Genomic DNA, 24065 nt, shown 5'->3' with positions numbered 1-24065 from the left:
GATGTTGCAAGAGCCTATTGGAATGGCACATAAGTCATAGTTAAATGGCATGTAAACTGAACAACTGGCCTTGGATGGCAGTTTCAGTTGTTCAGCTCTCCTATGTGGATAGGAAATTTCTGGACACAAACCTACTACAGATACTGCAGCAAAAATATGGGGGGCAGGGTGCAGCGTCACTCCAACTTCATTGCTCGGAGAAGCAAGTTTCAGAAGCTTCTTCATCTCTAGAGGCTACATCTCAGCAGTACCCAACATCTAGGCCAATGTGCTACTCAAGACTTTTACTGCTACACTCGCAAAGCAAATGGTCTCCCCCCACACCCTTATGAAATTTGTTCCAGAAAAAGCCCCTCATGAATTGATCCATTCGTATAAGACCTAAACTATTGCTGTTGATTTGGCTAATTCCTATGTTGAAAACTGCTTGCAGTAGTCATTGCACTAGTACTGTCAAGAGTTACACATAGCAAACACTACCATCACTAACATTTTTAGAATACACTGATTTTAGTGCCATTGTTACATGAATAGAAAAAAGAAATTTCAGGTAACCTTTATTATATAGAATTCTAAACATGCAAAGTGAGACCACAATGTCTTCAGTTCAATAACAATTGCTAAATAGGTAGGCTCAACAGCTAGCTGACTGTTAAGTTTGACCAGGCAGTTAACAGATGGTGCACAAACCACCCATTGCATGTAAATCAAGATGCTGGGAAAAATGCTTACATTTTTTGAAAAAAGGCAATCCAGCGACTTTAAGAAATCATTGAAACTTTTAAAACTGGAAGAGGTTTGGCCTATTTTGAGGAAAATCTGTATGACATAAAACATTGTTAAAAGAGCAGGTGGTTTGGTTGCCCGAAGTGGTACAACGAGATCACAGCAGAGTCTTGTGATGATTGTACTTGTTCACTGCTTGTGTAATGGAGAGGGTCCCTGGGAAAAACCCATTCATTCAGCTACCACAAATAGTTCTCCAATCAGGATGCAGCCTATGTCTCAACAAGGACTATTTTCTTTGCCTGCAAGTCTGGTTCACCAAGGTGGAGCTTCTCTCCTGCATAGATGACTGGCAACTTTAGACGGCTTCCAACATGTATCTTCTGAAAGACATCCTGGACATTTAGCGTTGTTGAACAGTGGAGAACCTGAACAGGCAATTGAAGGCAATTAAAAATCAATCAATGAAACGATTAGGTAAGGCTTCAGGGATGGAACGAAATTTGTCAAATCGTATTTCGGTTCAGCTGTTGGAAAAGCAACGGCTCTTCTGTTTGGTATAAAATTGGTTGGAAGACCCCCTGCTATCATGAGTCTTTTGTTATTAGCACTCCCACAATGGCCTTACTCTATTGCCTTGTAGTGCATCTGTTGTTGGCTTGTTTGTGTGATGGCCAGGCTTCCCAGGTGGGCCCTTTTTCCCAGCTGTCAAGTCAGGAGTCTTTACTACAGCCAGTCCAGCAAGCTGCCCAGGAGCAGTCTTCTCTGGTAGCAAGTGAAGTAGCTCAAAGGTCCCCTTCTCTCCAGCTACCCCAAGGAGTGTCTTCTCAGCAGCTTTCTTCAATGAGGCTAATGCAGTTGGATCCCCTGGCACAGAATTCTAACTTGGCTCTACCAGTTGAGCCAGTGTTTGTGCTGCCATACAGCCAGCCTTCTGTACCAGTTTCCCTGGTGCAGCCACCAGCCCAGGTTCCACCTGCTGTGAAACCCCAGTGGCTTGCTGCTCCCTCTGGTGTGAAGGTTGAATGCAGGGAAGACTCGGTTGTGGTAGAGGTGCAGCAGGACATGCTGAGTAATGGCCAGCTCATCCAGCCCTCAGAAATCACCCTGGGAGGTTGTGTGCCAGTTGGACGGGATCCCTCCAGAGGGGTTCTGCTGTTTGTGTCAGAGCTACATGGCTGTGGAAGTACGCTGATGACGGTATGGGACCTCCTGAATTCTTCCTTTCTTTTCAGGATGGGTTTACACTTGGTAAATGAGCCTTTTCTTTCCTATGCAGATGACCAATTCCCTGATCTACACTTTCACATTGGTGTATGTGCCCGAGGGACTCGGTTCCACCCCTATTGTGCGGTCTCATGGTGCGGTGATTAATATTGAGTGTCATTACTTGAGGTGAGATGTGGGTCAGTTCTAATGAGAACTAGAAGACACTTCCTTTGGCTATATGTATAGCCAAATTTGCTGAAAATGAGTAACTACACCCGAGCAGCTCCATCCATAAGGACTAATGCTGGACTTGCTGTACCCTGCCATTAGCTACTGCTTCCTATTTGTAGGAGGATCAATGTGAGCAGCAATGCTGTGATGCCATCATGGGTACCCTTCTCTGCTGCTCTGTCCGCTGAGGAGCGTTTGGTGTTCTCGCTCCAGTTCATGACCGGTGGGTAAAATGGTCTGTCTGTCTTAAATTTGTGTGCGCGTCTGCCTGTGTGTCAAAATGGTTCCTGTCTCTTCTCTAGACAACTGGGAACTGGAGAGGGCTTCAAACATCTACTTTCTGGGAGACATCCTGAACATAGAAGCTTCTGTAGTTGTGGCCAACCATCAGCCTTTGCGGCTGTTTGTGGACAGCTGTGTTGCCACCTTGGAACCTGATGTGACATCTGTCCCCAGATATGCCTTTGTGGGGAACTATGGGTGAGTAGCTGCATGCAAGTATGTCTTGTCCAGTGCTGACAGCACTGTCAAGTTCCCCATGAGCCTTCCTGTTTCAAGGAGACTGGTGTTCTGGGTAACATCAGTTAATATTCATATGTGGATAAAATTTATAAATATCCACATGAACATGTTCTGGAACAAAAGCCAGAAGCTGGATGTCTCATTGTACATGGGAGGGAAGCTCCTCCAGGATATGGAGCTGAATGAACTTGAGTAGCAATAACTATGATGCAGTTTTTTTCTTTTTGACCAACGAAACTATTCCCTTCCCCCTCTAGTCCTGCATGTGTTACAGACTACATGTAGTCTGATCATGACAAATATCTAATGTACTCAGATGCCTGACTGATGCCAAGGTGACTGCATCCCGCTCCCAGTTCCTCCCCAGGAAGCAGGTCAACAAACTCCAAATGCAACTGGATGCCTTTAGGTTCTCGCAGGAGACCAGGAGCTCTGTGAGTACATGGCGGTCATCGTTGACTGAATGTAAAGCGGGCTTGGCATATTTCATCTGGGAGTGTTTATGGAACCTGTCATGCAGTCCAGCCTTTCTCCCCCCCAGATCTACATCACATGCATTCTGAAAGCAACCATGGCTTCCAAAAGACCTGATCCCCAGCACAAGGCTTGTTCCTATTCTGTGTTGGCAGATAGGTCAGTTCAGTTGAATGTCAGTAGTTCTGTTGTAGATGCTACAGAACGTCAGTGGTTTCCTGTTCATAGGTGGGAATCTGCAGATGGCGATGACCAAGTATGTGGCTGTTGTGACACAAGCTGTAATGTGAAGGGAAGAAGTGTAGCAGGTAAGACTGGTTTGAATTGACAGACAACTCATTTACTTGGGTTTGGGCTAAATGATCCTTTTCCTTCCAGATTTCAAAGGAAAAGCTGTTGCTGGACCCATCGCTATTCAGGATCACTACTAGCCAGGTCATGAGGATAGCTGCTTCTGGGGGGAAACTATACCAGGCAACAGCTCTGCAGTGTATGTCTGAAAGGATCTTTCTTTACTGCCTGAACTTAAGGCTCATGCAGTTGTGTATAGTTTCAAAACTTGTCCTTTTTTGTGCTGATTATTCAGAATAAAGCATTTTAACAAAAAAAAAGCTTCATTTGACTTTGTTCTGAGGTTAAGCCCCTCCTACTTGACTGCTACAGCAGTCAAATGCTTTAATGGATAATGCCAAAATCAGCAATGTCTAAGGGTGCTAAAAAAGCTATGATTAGTAGAACCAGAGATTGTAGCACCTCTTTGAGCAATGGACTGACCCTACTGTTGTTTTTTTCAGTAAAACAACATCCTTGTATAAACTGAAAGATGGTGGGGTGGGAAGAATAGATAAAATTGAAATCTCTAAGCAAAAGTACATCCTGTCACAGAAAGGCTTCTGTGGGACTAAAATGAAGACCCAGGACAGCTATAACTAGAACACTCTCTGAATGCAACACCATGTGGTCAGTCCCTTCTTGTATTCCCTGGTCACATATTGCTGTTCTAAGCATGGCTTCATCCAATTTGCTGATGACACAACCATCCTAGGATGTTCTGTCACCACTGGTGACAGAACATCCTAAGGAGTGCTCAGATCACTTTCATGATGGTGTCATAATCTGTCTATAAGCCCAAGGAGATCACTGTGGACTACAGAAAGTCAGTGATGGACATCGCACTCCTATTCACATCAATGGGCTGGAGAGGTAAGAGCTACAAGTTGCTTGGTACACACATCTCCAAGGATCTCTCCTGGAGCCTTCCCATGGACACACTGAGCGCAGCCCATTGGCATCTGTACTTCCTGTGGAAGCTTAAGAGGTCTGGCACCATGTCAAACTTCTAGCCTACTCCATAGAGAGCATTCTGACCGGCTGCATCGCTATATGGTACGGAAGCTGCTCTTCAGAGAGTGGTGAGAACAGCTGAACTCATCGCTGGAAATACACTTCCAACTCCACAGGACATTAACCAAACGTGCCCTCTGAGAAAGACCCGCACTCGCCTAGCTAACCGCCTGTCTGTGACACTGCCGTCTGGCTGACGCTACCGTTGCATCCAGTCACAACCAGGCTTAAAAAAAAAAAAAATAAATAAAAACAGCTTTTACCTTCAAGCCATCAGATTACACAACGGCCGGTAGTCCATCTCGCACTGCGACACTTTATTGCTGTCGCTTCCACAGACTCAGTAAAACTGAACAGTTTTACTATTTATTGTACTTGTATCTATTCCGCCTTTGTGATTAGCACACGTCAGTCACTCTTACGATGCCATTTGCCCACCACTGTTTTCATTTATCTACTACATTGTAGCATCATCTCGACCATTCTTGTCTAAATGTGCTTGTTCATGCCAAATGCGTGTCTATACCGTCAGTGTCGGAATCTGAGCCTCGTCAGAAGCGTTTCAAGGCCGAGCGTACCCAGTGCAACGTACAAATGACAAACGACTCTGGCCACAAGTGTGAGGAGTACAGAAGGCTATTTCCGTGTTAGGAGGCTTACTTCCATAATTGCTCATGTAAATAACTCCAGGTCAACTCGGAATATTATGGATTTTCCCTTGAGCCTTTCACTCCGAGCAACGTTACTGCTATCTGAATAAAGATTGCTTACTGAATACCTTGCTTTCTGTATGCTGAGGGGGGAGGGGATGTTGCAAGAGCCTATTGGAATGGCACATAAGTCATAGTTAAATGGCATGTAAACTGAACAACTGGCCTTGGATGGCAGTTTCAGTTGTTCAGCTCTCCTATGTGGATAGGAAATTTCTGGACACAAACCTACTACAGATACTGCAGCAAAAATATGGGGGGCAGGGTGCAGCGTCACTCCAACTTCATTGCTCGGAGAAGCAAGTTTCAGAAGCTTCTTCATCTCTAGAGGCTACATCTCAGCAGTACCCAACATCTAGGCCAATGTGCTACTCAAGACTTTTACTGCTACACTCGCAAAGCAAATGGTCTCCCCCCACACCCTTATGAAATTTGTTCCAGAAAAAGCCCCTCATGAATTGATCCATTCGTATAAGACCTAAACTATTGCTGTTGATTTGGCTAATTCCTATGTTGAAAACTGCTTGCAGTAGTCATTGCACTAGTACTGTCAAGAGTTACACATAGCAAACACTACCATCACTAACATTTTTAGAATACACTGATTTTAGTGCCATTGTTACATGAATAGAAAAAAGAAATTTCAGGTAACCTTTATTATATAGAATTCTAAACATGCAAAGTGAGACCACAATGTCTTCAGTTCAATAACAATTGCTAAATAGGTAGGCTCAACAGCTAGCTGACTGTTAAGTTTGACCAGGCAGTTAACAGATGGTGCACAAACCACCCATTGCATGTAAATCAAGATGCTGGGAAAAATGCTTACATTTTTTGAAAAAAGGCAATCCAGCGACTTTAAGAAATCATTGAAACTTTTAAAACTGGAAGAGGTTTGGCCTATTTTGAGGAAAATCTGTATGACATAAAACATTGTTAAAAGAGCAGGTGGTTTGGTTGCCCGAAGTGGTACAACGAGATCACAGCAGAGTCTTGTGATGATTGTACTTGTTCACTGCTTGTGTAATGGAGAGGGTCCCTGGGAAAAACCCATTCATTCAGCTACCACAAATAGTTCTCCAATCAGGATGCAGCCTATGTCTCAACAAGGACTATTTTCTTTGCCTGCAAGTCTGGTTCACCAAGGTGGAGCTTCTCTCCTGCATAGATGACTGGCAACTTTAGACGGCTTCCAACATGTATCTTCTGAAAGACATCCTGGACATTTAGCGTTGTTGAACAGTGGAGAACCTGAACAGGCAATTGAAGGCAATTAAAAATCAATCAATGAAACGATTAGGTAAGGCTTCAGGGATGGAACGAAATTTGTCAAATCGTATTTCGGTTCAGCTGTTGGAAAAGCAACGGCTCTTCTGTTTGGTATAAAATTGGTTGGAAGACCCCCTGCTATCATGAGTCTTTTGTTATTAGCACTCCCACAATGGCCTTACTCTATTGCCTTGTAGTGCATCTGTTGTTGGCTTGTTTGTGTGATGGCCAGGCTTCCCAGGTGGGCCCTTTTTCCCAGCTGTCAAGTCAGGAGTCTTTACTACAGCCAGTCCAGCAAGCTGCCCAGGAGCAGTCTTCTCTGGTAGCAAGTGAAGTAGCTCAAAGGTCCCCTTCTCTCCAGCTACCCCAAGGAGTGTCTTCTCAGCAGCTTTCTTCAATGAGGCTAATGCAGTTGGATCCCCTGGCACAGAATTCTAACTTGGCTCTACCAGTTGAGCCAGTGTTTGTGCTGCCATACAGCCAGCCTTCTGTACCAGTTTCCCTGGTGCAGCCACCAGCCCAGGTTCCACCTGCTGTGAAACCCCAGTGGCTTGCTGCTCCCTCTGGTGTGAAGGTTGAATGCAGGGAAGACTCGGTTGTGGTAGAGGTGCAGCAGGACATGCTGAGTAATGGCCAGCTCATCCAGCCCTCAGAAATCACCCTGGGAGGTTGTGTGCCAGTTGGACGGGATCCCTCCAGAGGGGTTCTGCTGTTTGTGTCAGAGCTACATGGCTGTGGAAGTACGCTGATGACGGTATGGGACCTCCTGAATTCTTCCTTTCTTTTCAGGATGGGTTTACACTTGGTAAATGAGCCTTTTCTTTCCTATGCAGATGACCAATTCCCTGATCTACACTTTCACATTGGTGTATGTGCCCGAGGGACTCGGTTCCACCCCTATTGTGCGGTCTCATGGTGCGGTGATTAATATTGAGTGTCATTACTTGAGGTGAGATGTGGGTCAGTTCTAATGAGAACTAGAAGACACTTCCTTTGGCTATATGTATAGCCAAATTTGCTGAAAATGAGTAACTACACCCGAGCAGCTCCATCCATAAGGACTAATGCTGGACTTGCTGTACCCTGCCATTAGCTACTGCTTCCTATTTGTAGGAGGATCAATGTGAGCAGCAATGCTGTGATGCCATCATGGGTACCCTTCTCTGCTGCTCTGTCCGCTGAGGAGCGTTTGGTGTTCTCGCTCCAGTTCATGACCGGTGGGTAAAATGGTCTGTCTGTCTTAAATTTGTGTGCGCGTCTGCCTGTGTGTCAAAATGGTTCCTGTCTCTTCTCTAGACAACTGGGAACTGGAGAGGGCTTCAAACATCTACTTTCTGGGAGACATCCTGAACATAGAAGCTTCTGTAGTTGTGGCCAACCATCAGCCTTTGCGGCTGTTTGTGGACAGCTGTGTTGCCACCTTGGAACCTGATGTGACATCTGTCCCCAGATATGCCTTTGTGGGGAACTATGGGTGAGTAGCTGCATGCAAGTATGTCTTGTCCAGTGCTGACAGCACTGTCAAGTTCCCCATGAGCCTTCCTGTTTCAAGGAGACTGGTGTTCTGGGTAACATCAGTTAATATTCATATGTGGATAAAATTTATAAATATCCACATGAACATGTTCTGGAACAAAAGCCAGAAGCTGGATGTCTCATTGTACATGGGAGGGAAGCTCCTCCAGGATATGGAGCTGAATGAACTTGAGTAGCAATAACTATGATGCAGTTTTTTTCTTTTTGACCAACGAAACTATTCCCTTCCCCCTCTAGTCCTGCATGTGTTACAGACTACATGTAGTCTGATCATGACAAATATCTAATGTACTCAGATGCCTGACTGATGCCAAGGTGACTGCATCCCGCTCCCAGTTCCTCCCCAGGAAGCAGGTCAACAAACTCCAAATGCAACTGGATGCCTTTAGGTTCTCGCAGGAGACCAGGAGCTCTGTGAGTACATGGCGGTCATCGTTGACTGAATGTAAAGCGGGCTTGGCATATTTCATCTGGGAGTGTTTATGGAACCTGTCATGCAGTCCAGCCTTTCTCCCCCCCAGATCTACATCACATGCATTCTGAAAGCAACCATGGCTTCCAAAAGACCTGATCCCCAGCACAAGGCTTGTTCCTATTCTGTGTTGGCAGATAGGTCAGTTCAGTTGAATGTCAGTAGTTCTGTTGTAGATGCTACAGAACGTCAGTGGTTTCCTGTTCATAGGTGGGAATCTGCAGATGGCGATGACCAAGTATGTGGCTGTTGTGACACAAGCTGTAATGTGAAGGGAAGAAGTGTAGCAGGTAAGACTGGTTTGAATTGACAGACAACTCATTTACTTGGGTTTGGGCTAAATGATCCTTTTCCTTCCAGATTTCAAAGGAAAAGCTGTTGCTGGACCCATCGCTATTCAGGATCACTACTAGCCAGGTCATGAGGATAGCTGCTTCTGGGGGGAAACTATACCAGGCAACAGCTCTGCAGTGTATGTCTGAAAGGATCTTTCTTTACTGCCTGAACTTAAGGCTCATGCAGTTGTGTATAGTTTCAAAACTTGTCCTTTTTTGTGCTGATTATTCAGAATAAAGCATTTTAACAAAAAAAAAGCTTCATTTGACTTTGTTCTGAGGTTAAGCCCCTCCTACTTGACTGCTACAGCAGTCAAATGCTTTAATGGATAATGCCAAAATCAGCAATGTCTAAGGGTGCTAAAAAAGCTATGATTAGTAGAACCAGAGATTGTAGCACCTCTTTGAGCAATGGACTGACCCTACTGTTGTTTTTTTCAGTAAAACAACATCCTTGTATAAACTGAAAGATGGTGGGGTGGGAAGAATAGATAAAATTGAAATCTCTAAGCAAAAGTACATCCTGTCACAGAAAGGCTTCTGTGGGACTAAAATGAAGACCCAGGACAGCTATAACTAGAACACTCTCTGAATGCAACACCATGTGGTCAGTCCCTTCTTGTATTCCCTGGTCACATATTGCTGTTCTAAGCATGGCTTCATCCAATTTGCTGATGACACAACCATCCTAGGATGTTCTGTCACCACTGGTGACAGAACATCCTAAGGAGTGCTCAGATCACTTTCATGATGGTGTCATAATCTGTCTATAAGCCCAAGGAGATCACTGTGGACTACAGAAAGTCAGTGATGGACATCGCACTCCTATTCACATCAATGGGCTGGAGAGGTAAGAGCTACAAGTTGCTTGGTACACACATCTCCAAGGATCTCTCCTGGAGCCTTCCCATGGACACACTGAGCGCAGCCCATTGGCATCTGTACTTCCTGTGGAAGCTTAAGAGGTCTGGCACCATGTCAAACTTCTAGCCTACTCCATAGAGAGCATTCTGACCGGCTGCATCGCTATATGGTACGGAAGCTGCTCTTCAGAGAGTGGTGAGAACAGCTGAACTCATCGCTGGAAATACACTTCCAACTCCACAGGACATTAACCAAACGTGCCCTCTGAGAAAGACCCGCACTCGCCTAGCTAACCGCCTGTCTGTGACACTGCCGTCTGGCTGACGCTACCGTTGCATCCAGTCACAACCAGGCTTAAAAAAAAAAAAAAAAATAAAAACAGCTTTTACCTTCAAGCCATCAGATTACACAACGGCCGGTAGTCCATCTCGCACTGCGACACTTTATTGCTGTCGCTTCCACAGACTCAGTAAAACTGAACAGTTTTACTATTTATTGTACTTGTATCTATTCCGCCTTTGTGATTAGCACACGTCAGTCACTCTTACGATGCCATTTGCCCACCACTGTTTTCATTTATCTACTACATTGTAGCATCATCTCGACCATTCTTGTCTAAATGTGCTTGTTCATGCCAAATGCGTGTCTATACCGTCAGTGTCGGAATCTGAGCCTCGTCAGAAGCGTTTCAAGGCCGAGCGTACCCAGTGCAACGTACAAATGACAAACGACTCTGGCCACAAGTGTGAGGAGTACAGAAGGCTATTTCCGTGTTAGGAGGCTTACTTCCATAATTGCTCATGTAAATAACTCCAGGTCAACTCGGAATATTATGGATTTTCCCTTGAGCCTTTCACTCCGAGCAACGTTACTGCTATCTGAATAAAGATTGCTTACTGAATACCTTGCTTTCTGTATGCTGAGGGGGGAGGGGATGTTGCAAGAGCCTATTGGAATGGCACATAAGTCATAGTTAAATGGCATGTAAACTGAACAACTGGCCTTGGATGGCAGTTTCAGTTGTTCAGCTCTCCTATGTGGATAGGAAATTTCTGGACACAAACCTACTACAGATACTGCAGCAAAAATATGGGGGGCAGGGTGCAGCGTCACTCCAACTTCATTGCTCGGAGAAGCAAGTTTCAGAAGCTTCTTCATCTCTAGAGGCTACATCTCAGCAGTACCCAACATCTAGGCCAATGTGCTACTCAAGACTTTTACTGCTACACTCGCAAAGCAAATGGTCTCCCCCCACACCCTTATGAAATTTGTTCCAGAAAAAGCCCCTCATGAATTGATCCATTCGTATAAGACCTAAACTATTGCTGTTGATTTGGCTAATTCCTATGTTGAAAACTGCTTGCAGTAGTCATTGCACTAGTACTGTCAAGAGTTACACATAGCAAACACTACCATCACTAACATTTTTAGAATACACTGATTTTAGTGCCATTGTTACATGAATAGAAAAAAGAAATTTCAGGTAACCTTTATTATATAGAATTCTAAACATGCAAAGTGAGACCACAATGTCTTCAGTTCAATAACAATTGCTAAATAGGTAGGCTCAACAGCTAGCTGACTGTTAAGTTTGACCAGGCAGTTAACAGATGGTGCACAAACCACCCATTGCATGTAAATCAAGATGCTGGGAAAAATGCTTACATTTTTTGAAAAAAGGCAATCCAGCGACTTTAAGAAATCATTGAAACTTTTAAAACTGGAAGAGGTTTGGCCTATTTTGAGGAAAATCTGTATGACATAAAACATTGTTAAAAGAGCAGGTGGTTTGGTTGCCCGAAGTGGTACAACGAGATCACAGCAGAGTCTTGTGATGATTGTACTTGTTCACTGCTTGTGTAATGGAGAGGGTCCCTGGGAAAAACCCATTCATTCAGCTACCACAAATAGTTCTCCAATCAGGATGCAGCCTATGTCTCAACAAGGACTATTTTCTTTGCCTGCAAGTCTGGTTCACCAAGGTGGAGCTTCTCTCCTGCATAGATGACTGGCAACTTTAGACGGCTTCCAACATGTATCTTCTGAAAGACATCCTGGACATTTAGCGTTGTTGAACAGTGGAGAACCTGAACAGGCAATTGAAGGCAATTAAAAATCAATCAATGAAACGATTAGGTAAGGCTTCAGGGATGGAACGAAATTTGTCAAATCGTATTTCGGTTCAGCTGTTGGAAAAGCAACGGCTCTTCTGTTTGGTATAAAATTGGTTGGAAGACCCCCTGCTATCATGAGTCTTTTGTTATTAGCACTCCCACAATGGCCTTACTCTATTGCCTTGTAGTGCATCTGTTGTTGGCTTGTTTGTGTGATGGCCAGGCTTCCCAGGTGGGCCCTTTTTCCCAGCTGTCAAGTCAGGAGTCTTTACTACAGCCAGTCCAGCAAGCTGCCCAGGAGCAGTCTTCTCTGGTAGCAAGTGAAGTAGCTCAAAGGTCCCCTTCTCTCCAGCTACCCCAAGGAGTGTCTTCTCAGCAGCTTTCTTCAATGAGGCTAATGCAGTTGGATCCCCTGGCACAGAATTCTAACTTGGCTCTACCAGTTGAGCCAGTGTTTGTGCTGCCATACAGCCAGCCTTCTGTACCAGTTTCCCTGGTGCAGCCACCAGCCCAGGTTCCACCTGCTGTGAAACCCCAGTGGCTTGCTGCTCCCTCTGGTGTGAAGGTTGAATGCAGGGAAGACTCGGTTGTGGTAGAGGTGCAGCAGGACATGCTGAGTAATGGCCAGCTCATCCAGCCCTCAGAAATCACCCTGGGAGGTTGTGTGCCAGTTGGACGGGATCCCTCCAGAGGGGTTCTGCTGTTTGTGTCAGAGCTACATGGCTGTGGAAGTACGCTGATGACGGTATGGGACCTCCTGAATTCTTCCTTTCTTTTCAGGATGGGTTTACACTTGGTAAATGAGCCTTTTCTTTCCTATGCAGATGACCAATTCCCTGATCTACACTTTCACATTGGTGTATGTGCCCGAGGGACTCGGTTCCACCCCTATTGTGCGGTCTCATGGTGCGGTGATTAATATTGAGTGTCATTACTTGAGGTGAGATGTGGGTCAGTTCTAATGAGAACTAGAAGACACTTCCTTTGGCTATATGTATAGCCAAATTTGCTGAAAATGAGTAACTACACCCGAGCAGCTCCATCCATAAGGACTAATGCTGGACTTGCTGTACCCTGCCATTAGCTACTGCTTCCTATTTGTAGGAGGATCAATGTGAGCAGCAATGCTGTGATGCCATCATGGGTACCCTTCTCTGCTGCTCTGTCCGCTGAGGAGCGTTTGGTGTTCTCGCTCCAGTTCATGACCGGTGGGTAAAATGGTCTGTCTGTCTTAAATTTGTGTGCGCGTCTGCCTGTGTGTCAAAATGGTTCCTGTCTCTTCTCTAGACAACTGGGAACTGGAGAGGGCTTCAAACATCTACTTTCTGGGAGACATCCTGAACATAGAAGCTTCTGTAGTTGTGGCCAACCATCAGCCTTTGCGGCTGTTTGTGGACAGCTGTGTTGCCACCTTGGAACCTGATGTGACATCTGTCCCCAGATATGCCTTTGTGGGGAACTATGGGTGAGTAGCTGCATGCAAGTATGTCTTGTCCAGTGCTGACAGCACTGTCAAGTTCCCCATGAGCCTTCCTGTGTCAAGGAGACTGGTGTTCTGGGTAACATCAGTTAATATTCATATGTGGATAAAATTTATAAATATCCACATGAACATGTTCTGGAACAAAAGCCAGAAGCTGGATGTCTCATTGTACATGGGAGGGAAGCTCCTCCAGGATATGGAGCTGAATGAACTTGAGTAGCAATAACTATGATGCAGTTTTTTTCTTTTTGACCAACGAAACTATTCCCTTCCCCCTCTAGTCCTGCATGTGTTACAGACTACATGTAGTCTGATCATGACAAATATCTAATGTACTCAGATGCCTGACTGATGCCAAGGTGACTGCATCCCGCTCCCAGTTCCTCCCCAGGAAGCAGGTCAACAAACTCCAAATGCAACTGGATGCCTTTAGGTTCTCGCAGGAGACCAGGAGCTCTGTGAGTACATGGCGGTCATCGTTGACTGAATGTAAAGCGGGCTTGGCATATTTCATCTGGGAGTGTTTATGGAACCTGTCATGCAGTCCAGCCTTTCTCCCCCCCAGATCTACATCACATGCATTCTGAAAGCAACCATGGCTTCCAAAAGACCTGATCCCCAGCACAAGGCTTGTTCCTATTCTGTGTTGGCAGATAGGTCAGTTCAGTTGAATGTCAGTAGTTCTGTTGTAGATGCTACAGAACGTCAGTGGTTTCCTGTTCATAGGTGGGAATCTGCAGATGGCGATGACCAAGTATGTGGCTGTTGTGACACAAGCTGTAATGTGAAGGGAAGAAGTGTAGCAGGTAAGACTGGTTTGAATTGACAGACAACTCATTTACTTGGGTTTGGGCTAAATGATCCTTTTCCTTCCAGATTTCAAAGGAAAAGCTGTTGCTGGACCCATCGCTATTCAGGATCACTACTAGCCAGGTCATGAGGATAGCTGCTTCTGGGGGGAAACTATACCAGGCAACAGCTCTGCAGTGTATGTCTGAAAGGATCTTTCTTTACTGCCTGAACTTAAGGCTCATGCAGTTGTGTATAGTTTCAAAACTTGTCCTTTTTTGTGCTGATTATTCAGAATAAAGCATTTTAACAAAAAAAAAGCTTCATTTGACTTTGTTCTGAGGTTAAGCCCCTCCTACTTGACTGCTACAGCAGTCAAATGCTTTAATGGATAATGCCAAAATCAGCAATGTCTAAGGGTGCTAAAAAAGCTATGATTAGTAGAACCAGAGATTGTAGCACCTCTTTGAGCAATGGACTGACCCTACTGTTGTTTTTTCAGTAAAACAACATCCTTGTATAAACTGAAAGATGGTGGGGTGGGAAGAATAGATAAAATTGAAATCTCTAAGCAAAAGTACATCCTGTCACAGAAAGGCTTCTGTGGGACTAAAATGAAGACCCAGGACAGCTATAACTAGAACACTCTCTGAATGCAACACCATGTGGTCAGTCCCTTCTTGTATTCCCTGGTCACATATTGCTGTTCTAAGCATGGCTTCATCCAATTTGCTGATGACACAACCATCCTAGGATGTTCTGTCACCACTGGTGACAGAACATCCTAAGGAGTGCTCAGATCACTTTCATGATGGTGTCATAATCTGTCTATAAGCCCAAGGAGATCACTGTGGACTACAGAAAGTCAGTGATGGACATCGCACTCCTATTCACATCAATGGGCTGGAGAGGTAAGAGCTACAAGTTGCTTGGTACACACATCTCCAAGGATCTCTCCTGGAGCCTTCCCATGGACACACTGAGCGCAGCCCATTGGCATCTGTACTTCCTGTGGAAGCTTAAGAGGTCTGGCACCATGTCAAACTTCTAGCCTACTCCATAGAGAGCATTCTGACCGGCTGCATCGCTATATGGTACGGAAGCTGCTCTTCAGAGAGTGGTGAGAACAGCTGAACTCATCGCTGGAAATACACTTCCAACTCCACAGGACATTAACCAAACGTGCCCTCTGAGAAAGACCCGCACTCGCCTAGCTAACCGCCTGTCTGTGACACTGCCGTCTGGCTGACGCTACCGTTGCATCCAGTCACAACCAGGCTTAAAAAAAAAAAAATAAATAAAAACAGCTTTTACCTTCAAGCCATCAGATTACACAACGGCCGGTAGTCCATCTCGCACTGCGACACTTTATTGCTGTCGCTTCCACAGACTCAGTAAAACTGAACAGTTTTACTATTTATTGTACTTGTATCTATTCCGCCTTTGTGATTAGCACACGTCAGTCACTCTTACGATGCCATTTGCCCACCACTGTTTTCATTTATCTACTACATTGTAGCATCATCTCGACCATTCTTGTCTAAATGTGCTTGTTCATGCCAAATGCGTGTCTATACCGTCAGTGTCGGAATCTGAGCCTCGTCAGAAGCGTTTCAAGGCCGAGCGTACCCAGTGCAACGTACAAATGACAAACGACTCTGGCCACAAGTGTGAGGAGTACAGAAGGCTATTTCCGTGTTAGGAGGCTTACTTCCATAATTGCTCATGTAAATAACTCCAGGTCAACTCGGAATATTATGGATTTTCCCTTGAGCCTTTCACTCCGAGCAACGTTACTGCTATCTGAATAAAGATTGCTTACTGAATACCTTGCTTTCTGTATGCTGAGGGGGGAGGGGATGTTGCAAGAGCCTATTGGAATGGCACATAAGTCATAGTTAAATGGCATGTAAACTGAACAACTGGCCTTGGATGGCAGTTTCAGTTGTTCAGCTCTCCTATGTGGATAGGAAATTTCTGGACACAAACCTACTACAGATACTGCAGCAAAAATATGGGGGGCAGGGTGCAGCGTCACTCCAACTTCATTGCTCGGAGAAGCAAGTTTCAGAAGCTTCTTCATCTCTAGAGGCTACATCTCAGCAGTACCCAACATCTAGGCCAATGTGCTACTCAAGACTTTTACTGCTACACTCGCAAAGCAAATGGTCTCCCCCCACACCCTTATGAAATTTGTTCCAGAAAAAGCCCCTCATGAATTGATCCATTCGTATAAGACCTAAACTATTGCTGTTGATTTGGCTAATTCCTATGTTGAAAACTGCTTGCAGTAGTCATTGCACTAGTACTGTCAAGAGTTACACATAGCAAACACTACCATCACTAACATTTTTAGAATACACTGATTTTAGTGCCATTGTTACATGAATAGAAAAAAGAAATTTCAGGTAACCTTTATTATATAGAATTCTAAACATGCAAAGTGAGACCACAATGTCTTCAGTTCAATAACAATTGCTAAATAGGTAGGCTCAACAGCTAGCTGACTGTTAAGTTTGACCAGGCAGTTAACAGATGGTGCACAAACCACCCATTGCATGTAAATCAAGATGCTGGGAAAAATGCTTACATTTTTTGAAAAAAGGCAATCCAGCGACTTTAAGAAATCATTGAAACTTTTAAAACTGGAAGAGGTTTGGCCTATTTTGAGGAAAATCTGTATGACATAAAACATTGTTAAAAGAGCAGGTGGTTTGGTTGCCCGAAGTGGTACAACGAGATCACAGCAGAGTCTTGTGATGATTGTACTTGTTCACTGCTTGTGTAATGGAGAGGGTCCCTGGGAAAAACCCATTCATTCAGCTACCACAAATAGTTCTCCAATCAGGATGCAGCCTATGTCTCAACAAGGACTATTTTCTTTGCCTGCAAGTCTGGTTCACCAAGGTGGAGCTTCTCTCCTGCATAGATGACTGGCAACTTTAGACGGCTTCCAACATGTATCTTCTGAAAGACATCCTGGACATTTAGCGTTGTTGAACAGTGGAGAACCTGAACAGGCAATTGAAGGCAATTAAAAATCAATCAATGAAACGATTAGGTAAGGCTTCAGGGATGGAACGAAATTTGTCAAATCGTATTTCGGTTCAGCTGTTGGAAAAGCAACGGCTCTTCTGTTTGGTATAAAATTGGTTGGAAGACCCCCTGCTATCATGAGTCTTTTGTTATTAGCACTCCCACAATGGCCTTACTCTATTGCCTTGTAGTGCATCTGTTGTTGGCTTGTTTGTGTGATGGCCAGGCTTCCCAGGTGGGCCCTTTTTCCCAGCTGTCAAGTCAGGAGTCTTTACTACAGCCAGTCCAGCAAGCTGCCCAGGAGCAGTCTTCTCTGGTAGCAAGTGAAGTAGCTCAAAGGTCCCCTTCTCTCCAGCTACCCCAAGGAGTGTCTTCTCAGCAGCTTTCTTCAATGAGGCTAATGCAGTTGGATCCCCTGGCACAGAATTCTAACTTGGCTCTACCAGTTGAGCCAGTGTTTGTGCTGCCATACAGCCAGCCTTCTGTACCAGTTTCCCTGGTGCAGCCACCAGCCCAGGTTCCACCTGCTGTGAAACCCCAGTGGCTTGCTGCTCCCTCTGGTGTGAAGGTTGAATGCAGGGAAGACTCGGTTGTGGTAGAGGTGCAGCAGGACATGCTGAGTAATGGCCAGCTCATCCAGCCCTCAGAAATCACCCTGGGAGGTTGTGTGCCAGTTGGACGGGATCCCTCCAGAGGGGTTCTGCTGTTTGTGTCAGAGCTACATGGCTGTGGAAGTACGCTGATGACGGTATGGGACCTCCTGAATTCTTCCTTTCTTTTCAGGATGGGTTTACACTTGGTAAATGAGCCTTTTCTTTCCTATGCAGATGACCAATTCCCTGATCTACACTTTCACATTGGTGTATGTGCCCGAGGGACTCGGTTCCACCCCTATTGTGCGGTCTCATGGTGCGGTGATTAATATTGAGTGTCATTACTTGAGGTGAGATGTGGGTCAGTTCTAATGAGAACTAGAAGACACTTCCTTTGGCTATATGTATAGCCAAATTTGCTGAAAATGAGTAACTACACCCGAGCAGCTCCATCCATAAGGACTAATGCTGGACTTGCTGTACCCTGCCATTAGCTACTGCTTCCTATTTGTAGGAGGATCAATGTGAGCAGCAATGCTGTGATGCCATCATGGGTACCCTTCTCTGCTGCTCTGTCCGCTGAGGAGCGTTTGGTGTTCTCGCTCCAGTTCATGACCGGTGGGTAAAATGGTCTGTCTGTCTTAAATTTGTGTGCGCGTCTGCCTGTGTGTCAAAATGGTTCCTGTCTCTTCTCTAGACAACTGGGAACTGGAGAGGGCTTCAAACATCTACTTTCTGGGAGACATCCTGAACATAGAAGCTTCTGTAGTTGTGGCCAACCATCAGCCTTTGCGGCTGTTTGTGGACAGCTGTGTTGCCACCTTGGAACCTGATGTGACATCTGTCCCCAGATATGCCTTTGTGGGGAACTATGGGTGAGTAGCTGCATGCAAGTATGTCTTGTCCAGTGCTGACAGCACTGTCAAGTTCCCCATGAGCCTTCCTGTTTCAAGGAGACTGGTGTTCTGGGTAACATCAGTTAATATTCATATGTGGATAAAATTTATAAATATCCACATGAACATGTTCTGGAACAAAAGCCAGAAGCTGGATGTCTCATTGTACATGGGAGGGAAGCTCCTCCAGGATATGGAGCTGAATGAACTTGAGTAGCAATAACTATGATGCAGTTTTTTCTTTTTGACCAACGAAACTATTCCCTTCCCCCTCTAGTCCTGCATGTGTTACAGACTACATGTAGTCTGATCATGACAAATATCTAATGTACTCAGATGCCTGACTGATGCCAAGGTGACTGCATCCCGCTCCCAGTTCCTCCCCAGGAAGCAGGTCAACAAACTCCAAATGCAACTGGATGCCTTTAGGTTCTCGCAGGAGACCAGGAGCTCTGTGAGTACATGGCGGTCATCGTTGACTGAATGTAAAGCGGGCTTGGCATATTTCATCTGGGAGTGTTTATGGAACCTGTCATGCAGTCCAGCCTTTCTCCCCCCCCAGATCTACATCACATGCATTCTGAAAGCAACCATGGCTTCCAAAAGACCTGATCCCCAGCACAAGGCTTGTTCCTATTCTGTGTTGGCAGATAGGTCAGTTCAGTTGAATGTCAGTAGTTCTGTTGTAGATGCTACAGAACGTCAGTGGTTTCCTGTTCATAGGTGGGAATCTGCAGATGGCGATGACCAAGTATGTGGCTGTTGTGACACAAGCTGTAATGTGAAGGGAAGAAGTGTAGCAGGTAAGACTTGGTCAATTCCAACCATAATTCATTTCCTTGAACTTGGGTAAAATGATCCTTTCCCTTCCAGATTTCCAAGGAAAAGCTGTTGCTGGACCCATTATTGTTCAGGATCGCTATTAGCCAGGCCATGAGGATAGCTGCGTCTGGGGGGGAAACGGCACCATGGCAACACTTGTAGCTGCAGCAGCTGTGCAGTGTATATCTCAAAGGATCTCCCTTCACGGCCTGAAGCGAAGGCTCATGCAGTCGTGTGTCGTTCTGAAACTTGTCCTTGATTCTTGAACTGACAATTCAGAATAAACCTTCTTAACAAAACTTGACTTTGTTCTGAGGCTAATTCCCTGCCGCTTACCCATTTGCAGTAAAGGGGTTCCTCAAAATGAGGCAGTGCTGGTAGTAGTCAAAAGCTACTGCTTTGTGACTTGAAGGTCAGAGGTTCAAATGCCACCTCTGGCTTCAGCACCTTCCAAGGTACTTAACCTAAACTGCTCCAGTAAAACTAGCGGGCTGTAGAAATAGGCTTGCTTTCAAGAAAGTCATCGGATAATCCATGACTAGTCTCGTTAGTCTGTAAATTGACAGATGAACGTTGTACCACATGGAAAGTGTTCAGCCCTCCTGTCAGATGTCTCGGGACTGTTAGTGAGTCCCAGGATGGTTGTATTATCAGGAAACTGGAAGATATTGGAGCTGGGCTTAGAATGGTCATAGGTGAAGGGGGAGTATGGGAGTGGGCTGAGCACACATCCCTGTGGTGCTAGTGCTGAATGTGAAGAAGATGTAGTTGTCAATCCTGATCACCTGGGGTCTGCCTGTCTGGAAGTCAAATTGAGCTACAGAGGTGACTCAAGACCCAGATCCTTCAGCCTCCCTACAAGTTTTAAGGACCAGACACTATTCGATTACAACATTTCCTTCTTGCCTTATTACACATAGAAATAAAGCGACTCTTTAATACCTCAGACTGTTGAAAACGAATATCATTACCACCAACATGCACCATCATAGTCGACACGGCATTATCGGCCAGAGAACTGACACGAGCCTCCACGTCGGACACACGTGCACGTGGGAAACACTTTACCTTTACATTTCCCAGGCCCCCGAACCTTAACATTTCGGACAGCCGAATCCCCCAAAATGATCACATTATTATTATTATTAGGTGAACTGCTTAGAGCCGAAAATCTATTTTGGGTTTGGACGGGAGAACCCGAACCAGGAACCCGTGGCTTAGGCTTATTCGACTTCTCACTCCGAACAGTAACCCAGTCTCCGTGAGAGCGCTCCGGGCTACCCGGCTTCTCATTAGCTACACTGGGGCCTGTAAGTGTCGACGCTGAGTTCGACACTACGGAGGCATCGGGACTCACCGAGTCCAACCAACTCTGTGTTTCTCATATAGAAATCAGATTCTTCATGCGCTCTTCTAAATTGAGGACCTTTTGCACCAAGCCATTATTTGGCACGCATTTCAAGCAAATGAAATGTTCTAAATGTCAGCAGGTGGAACTAAGCAATACATGTTACACAACGCACTGGTGTGCCGTCAGACGATACATTCAGGATAGAACTTACGTCAAACAGGGACCCCATTCTTTCCAAAGACGCCATCTCCGCAACCGGTGTTTGATTCCATGTTCTGCCTCTGATCTTCCAGAAATGCGCCCTGACACAGAGGAGAGTCATATAAGTTACATTTCACATTTATTTTTCCCTTCTTAATAACAATTGTTTGATAGCTTTCCATCCTTGTTATTACATATTTTGCTGATTTAATGATGGTGATAAGAACAAGCAAGTCTTCTCGTTCATGTAGAAAACAGTACTGGACTGTAAAAGATATGCAGTGCTTGTGCTACTCGCAGTGTCAGGTGACCGTGCAGTTTCTGCAAAATCTAGCATATTTTGATTTATTCAATGTACTTTATAATTTTTCTGTTTGATAAATGAATTTAAGCATGAACTTTATTTTTAAAATGCATTACATTGGTATTAAATAATGTAATAGTCTTATTTCGCCTAGCTCCTTCGCTAAGAGTCTGGGAGTAATGATTGATGCAAGTCTGTCATTCTCTCAACATGTTGAAGCCACAACCCGGTCCTGCAGATACATCCTGCATAATATTCATAGGACCCATCCCTACCTCACTACTGACTCCGCCCAGTTACTTGTCCAGGCCATGGTGACTTGCCGTCTGGACTTCTGCAACTCTCTCCTGTGTGGCCTTCCTGCTAATTAGATTCCTAATTGCTAATTCCTGCAGTTAGACCCCTTCGCTCGTCTACTTCTGCTCACTTGGTGGTCCCGCGCACTAAAGGTAAAGCACAGAGGTTCTTGATTCTGGCTCCGTTGTGGTGGAATGACCTTCCCCTGTCACTCAGAACTGCGGAAACTCTGTCTATATTCAAGAAGGGTCTGAAAACTCACCTTTTCCAGATCCACTTCGCCCAAGATCTCTCCAGCTTATTCACGGTGTAACTGTTCACGCATCGTAACTCCATAAGCATCCCCAGATACAACCTTTATTTAGCCACACCTCTGACATTGTACTTGCTTATTTGTGTATATTATAATAATAATAATAAAAAAAAAAAAAATTGGTGGGAGGGTATCGGGACTTGTCTATCCTGTGTCTTATGCACCTACTCGAACGATGAACCTTGGTGCAGCAAGCGGTAGGGAGCAAACTAGGTTTGTTTGAGACTTCCATGTCTGCAGCTATGTCTCTTTCTCTTAATGTAACGCATAAATTGTACTTTTGCTGAGATGTATGTCACTTTGGACAAAAGCGTCTGCTAAATAAATAAATGTAAATGTAAATGGACCATTTGGTAAATTTTATTTTTTCATTTATTATTGGGTGGGGTGTATCAGCGTACAGGGCTGAAGGAAGCTGGTGGACAAATTCCCACACGCAAACCATCGACCTGAGTGTTTGTGCTAAGGGATAAAAATATTTTAGAATATGGATGTCATGAAGATGGTGAAACAGTGCTATAGGTTTCATTTCAAGTCTCTGGAGGGGCCTTAGAGCTGAACATTTGAGGAACTTTGCATTGAAAATCTCCTTAACAAAAACTTCAGCTGAGTAAGTTCCTCCTAAAAACATGGAAATCAACTATTTACAGTATGAGTCAAAAGTTTAAGGACACTTGCTATTCACTTTTTTCCACAAATTATTTGGTTTGACAAGGCCTTAAGTCCCCATGCCTTCCTGCTCAGTTCCCAGTGATGTACAACACTTGTGCGTTACTTTGCTTTCACTCTCCTGTCCAGTTTGTGCCATACTGGTCTTAATCAGGTTGTCTGGGTAAAACTTGTCATGAGTAAGTTATGAAGGTATTTGAAAGGTAGAATAGATTTTTAGTTCTCTTTTATCTCTTCTCCTGTAAATGATGGTCATAAATTGCCGTTCTGTACGAACACATCACAGTAAAGACATCCTGCATATCAGAGTACCGATTACAATGTTACCAAGGCATTTTCTTCTGACTGTGAACAGAAAAGATAACTGCTGTACAGATCAAGTCAGATCTCACCTGGATGCCAGTGAACGAAACCTGTGAGGTACATGTGATGTGCAGCTCATCAGGTGACCAAAGTGCCTCCTACACCTGGAGGAAGGGGAACCAGACAGTGAGGGGCAGAGAGCTGCACTTCTCTCTCTCACCAGCAGAGGGGGGTGTTACTCTCACCTGTACTGTTCATAATGGTGTCAGTGAGAAGAGCACGAATGACACTGTGAGGTGCACTTCTGCAGGTGATCTCACACACAGACACAATGACTTCGTGCAAGTAAATATAGATGAACCAAAACCCTGTGTGATCAAGGAAAACAGATAAATACAGTAAAAACTTGTACATATACAAGCAACACATTGTAATAATCCTCCTGCAAATACTTGTCAGACATCTAAAGGAAACACTTTTCCAAAAGAGACTCACTGTCCCATATTACAGACTTACCTGTTCTGTGTATATTCACTGTGTTTTCTTATTCTTACTGTGTGTTAATTGTGGTTCTCAGACAGGTTTGTGAGTTCAGTATTTTTGGTGAACTCTTTCTTTTATTGCTCATAATATCTTTCCTGCAGCCCCCCCTCCTGCTCTCTCACTGTGCCTTATGAAGGCAGTACTGTTCTCTGTGGGACTGGTCATCATGGTATCAGCTGTCCTCACCATCCACCTTAGAGAGAAACTCTGCAGGTCAGTTTCAGTCATCAATATTGACATATCAATCAGCCACACTGTGGATCATCTTCATAATTTGAACAGTGTTTTAAATTGAAGTCACTGAAGTTGGTTTTACAAAAGCAGTGACTTCAAGCAATGATTTCATGTAATAGTTTCTCTTCCTTAACACCCTGCACCATATTTATAGAGAAGAGGAGGAAGAGCGCAGGACCAAGAGGCAAAGTAGGAGAGAACAAAGGCAGGAGATGAAGTGAGAGACTTTCCACCGATGAACAGACTCTAGATGCTCCATGTTAATGCTGCAAGTTAAATGCACCATGTGTGTCTGCAGGGGGTCAACCCTGGTCCTCAATGCCTGCAGGGTTCAGCTGTTTTTTATTTTGCACTGAATTTTCTTTCCTCTTCTCAGACAGTCATTTGTAAGACAAGTCCCCTCATCTGGTGCTGAGGTATAAATT

At 44.7% G+C, this 24065-nt stretch overlaps 4 protein-coding genes across 9 annotated transcripts; all 4 read left to right on the top strand.

Moving 5' to 3' along the window:
* The first annotated feature begins 1316 nt into the window (after nucleotides 1-1316).
* On the top strand, nucleotides 1317-3773 carry LOC114910609 (zona pellucida sperm-binding protein 3-like). Of its 2 annotated transcripts, XM_029252555.1 has the most exons (8): nucleotides 1320-1926; nucleotides 2006-2121; nucleotides 2286-2389; nucleotides 2469-2646; nucleotides 3005-3122; nucleotides 3230-3321; nucleotides 3391-3470; nucleotides 3541-3773. In XM_029252555.1, the coding sequence occupies exons 1-8, from the start codon at nucleotides 1345-1347 to the stop codon at nucleotides 3591-3593; spliced, it is 1323 nt and encodes a 440-aa protein (XP_029108388.1). In that variant the 5' UTR covers nucleotides 1320-1344; the 3' UTR covers nucleotides 3594-3773. The 2 variants fall into 2 exon arrangements, with proteins under 2 accessions (XP_029108387.1, XP_029108388.1); XM_029252554.1 differs by having other exon boundaries at nucleotides 1317-1926; nucleotides 3230-3470.
* A 2857-nt stretch (nucleotides 3774-6630) lies between these two features.
* Nucleotides 6631-9086, top strand: LOC114910610 (zona pellucida sperm-binding protein 3-like). Of its 2 annotated transcripts, XM_029252568.1 has the most exons (8): nucleotides 6633-7239; nucleotides 7319-7434; nucleotides 7599-7702; nucleotides 7782-7959; nucleotides 8318-8435; nucleotides 8543-8634; nucleotides 8704-8783; nucleotides 8854-9086. In XM_029252568.1, exons 1-8 carry the CDS (start codon nucleotides 6658-6660, stop codon nucleotides 8904-8906), a joined length of 1323 nt encoding a protein of 440 aa, XP_029108401.1. In that variant the 5' UTR covers nucleotides 6633-6657; the 3' UTR covers nucleotides 8907-9086. The 2 variants fall into 2 exon arrangements, with proteins under 2 accessions (XP_029108400.1, XP_029108401.1); XM_029252567.1 differs by having other exon boundaries at nucleotides 6631-7239; nucleotides 8543-8783.
* A 2856-nt stretch (nucleotides 9087-11942) lies between these two features.
* Nucleotides 11943-14398, top strand: LOC114910606 (zona pellucida sperm-binding protein 3-like). 2 transcript variants are annotated; one of them, XM_029252525.1, is made up of 8 exons: nucleotides 11945-12551; nucleotides 12631-12746; nucleotides 12911-13014; nucleotides 13094-13271; nucleotides 13630-13747; nucleotides 13855-13946; nucleotides 14016-14095; nucleotides 14166-14398. In XM_029252525.1, exons 1-8 carry the CDS (start codon nucleotides 11970-11972, stop codon nucleotides 14216-14218), a joined length of 1323 nt encoding a protein of 440 aa, XP_029108358.1. In that variant the 5' UTR covers nucleotides 11945-11969; the 3' UTR covers nucleotides 14219-14398. The 2 variants fall into 2 exon arrangements, with proteins under 2 accessions (XP_029108357.1, XP_029108358.1); XM_029252524.1 differs by having other exon boundaries at nucleotides 11943-12551; nucleotides 13855-14095.
* Nucleotides 14399-17252: 2854 nt separating this feature from the next.
* LOC114910469 (zona pellucida sperm-binding protein 3-like) lies at nucleotides 17253-19724 on the top strand. 3 transcript variants are annotated; one of them, XM_029251657.1, is made up of 8 exons: nucleotides 17255-17862; nucleotides 17942-18057; nucleotides 18222-18325; nucleotides 18405-18582; nucleotides 18940-19057; nucleotides 19166-19257; nucleotides 19327-19406; nucleotides 19477-19724. In XM_029251657.1, the coding sequence occupies exons 1-8, from the start codon at nucleotides 17281-17283 to the stop codon at nucleotides 19527-19529; spliced, it is 1323 nt and encodes a 440-aa protein (XP_029107490.1). In that variant the 5' UTR covers nucleotides 17255-17280; the 3' UTR covers nucleotides 19530-19724. The 3 variants fall into 3 exon arrangements, with proteins under 3 accessions (XP_029107489.1, XP_029107490.1, XP_029107491.1); XM_029251658.1 differs by having other exon boundaries at nucleotides 19166-19259; nucleotides 19330-19406; XM_029251656.1 differs by having other exon boundaries at nucleotides 17253-17862; nucleotides 19166-19406.
* The last annotated feature ends 4341 nt before the right edge of the window (nucleotides 19725-24065 follow it).

The sequence above is a fragment of the Scleropages formosus genome, chromosome 5, assembly GCF_900964775.1.
Source record: "Scleropages formosus chromosome 5, fSclFor1.1, whole genome shotgun sequence".
Lineage (NCBI taxonomy): Eukaryota > Metazoa > Chordata > Actinopteri > Osteoglossiformes > Osteoglossidae > Scleropages > Scleropages formosus.
The sequence above is the reverse complement of the archived record's forward strand: the minus strand, read 5'-3'. Positions and strand labels throughout refer to the sequence as shown.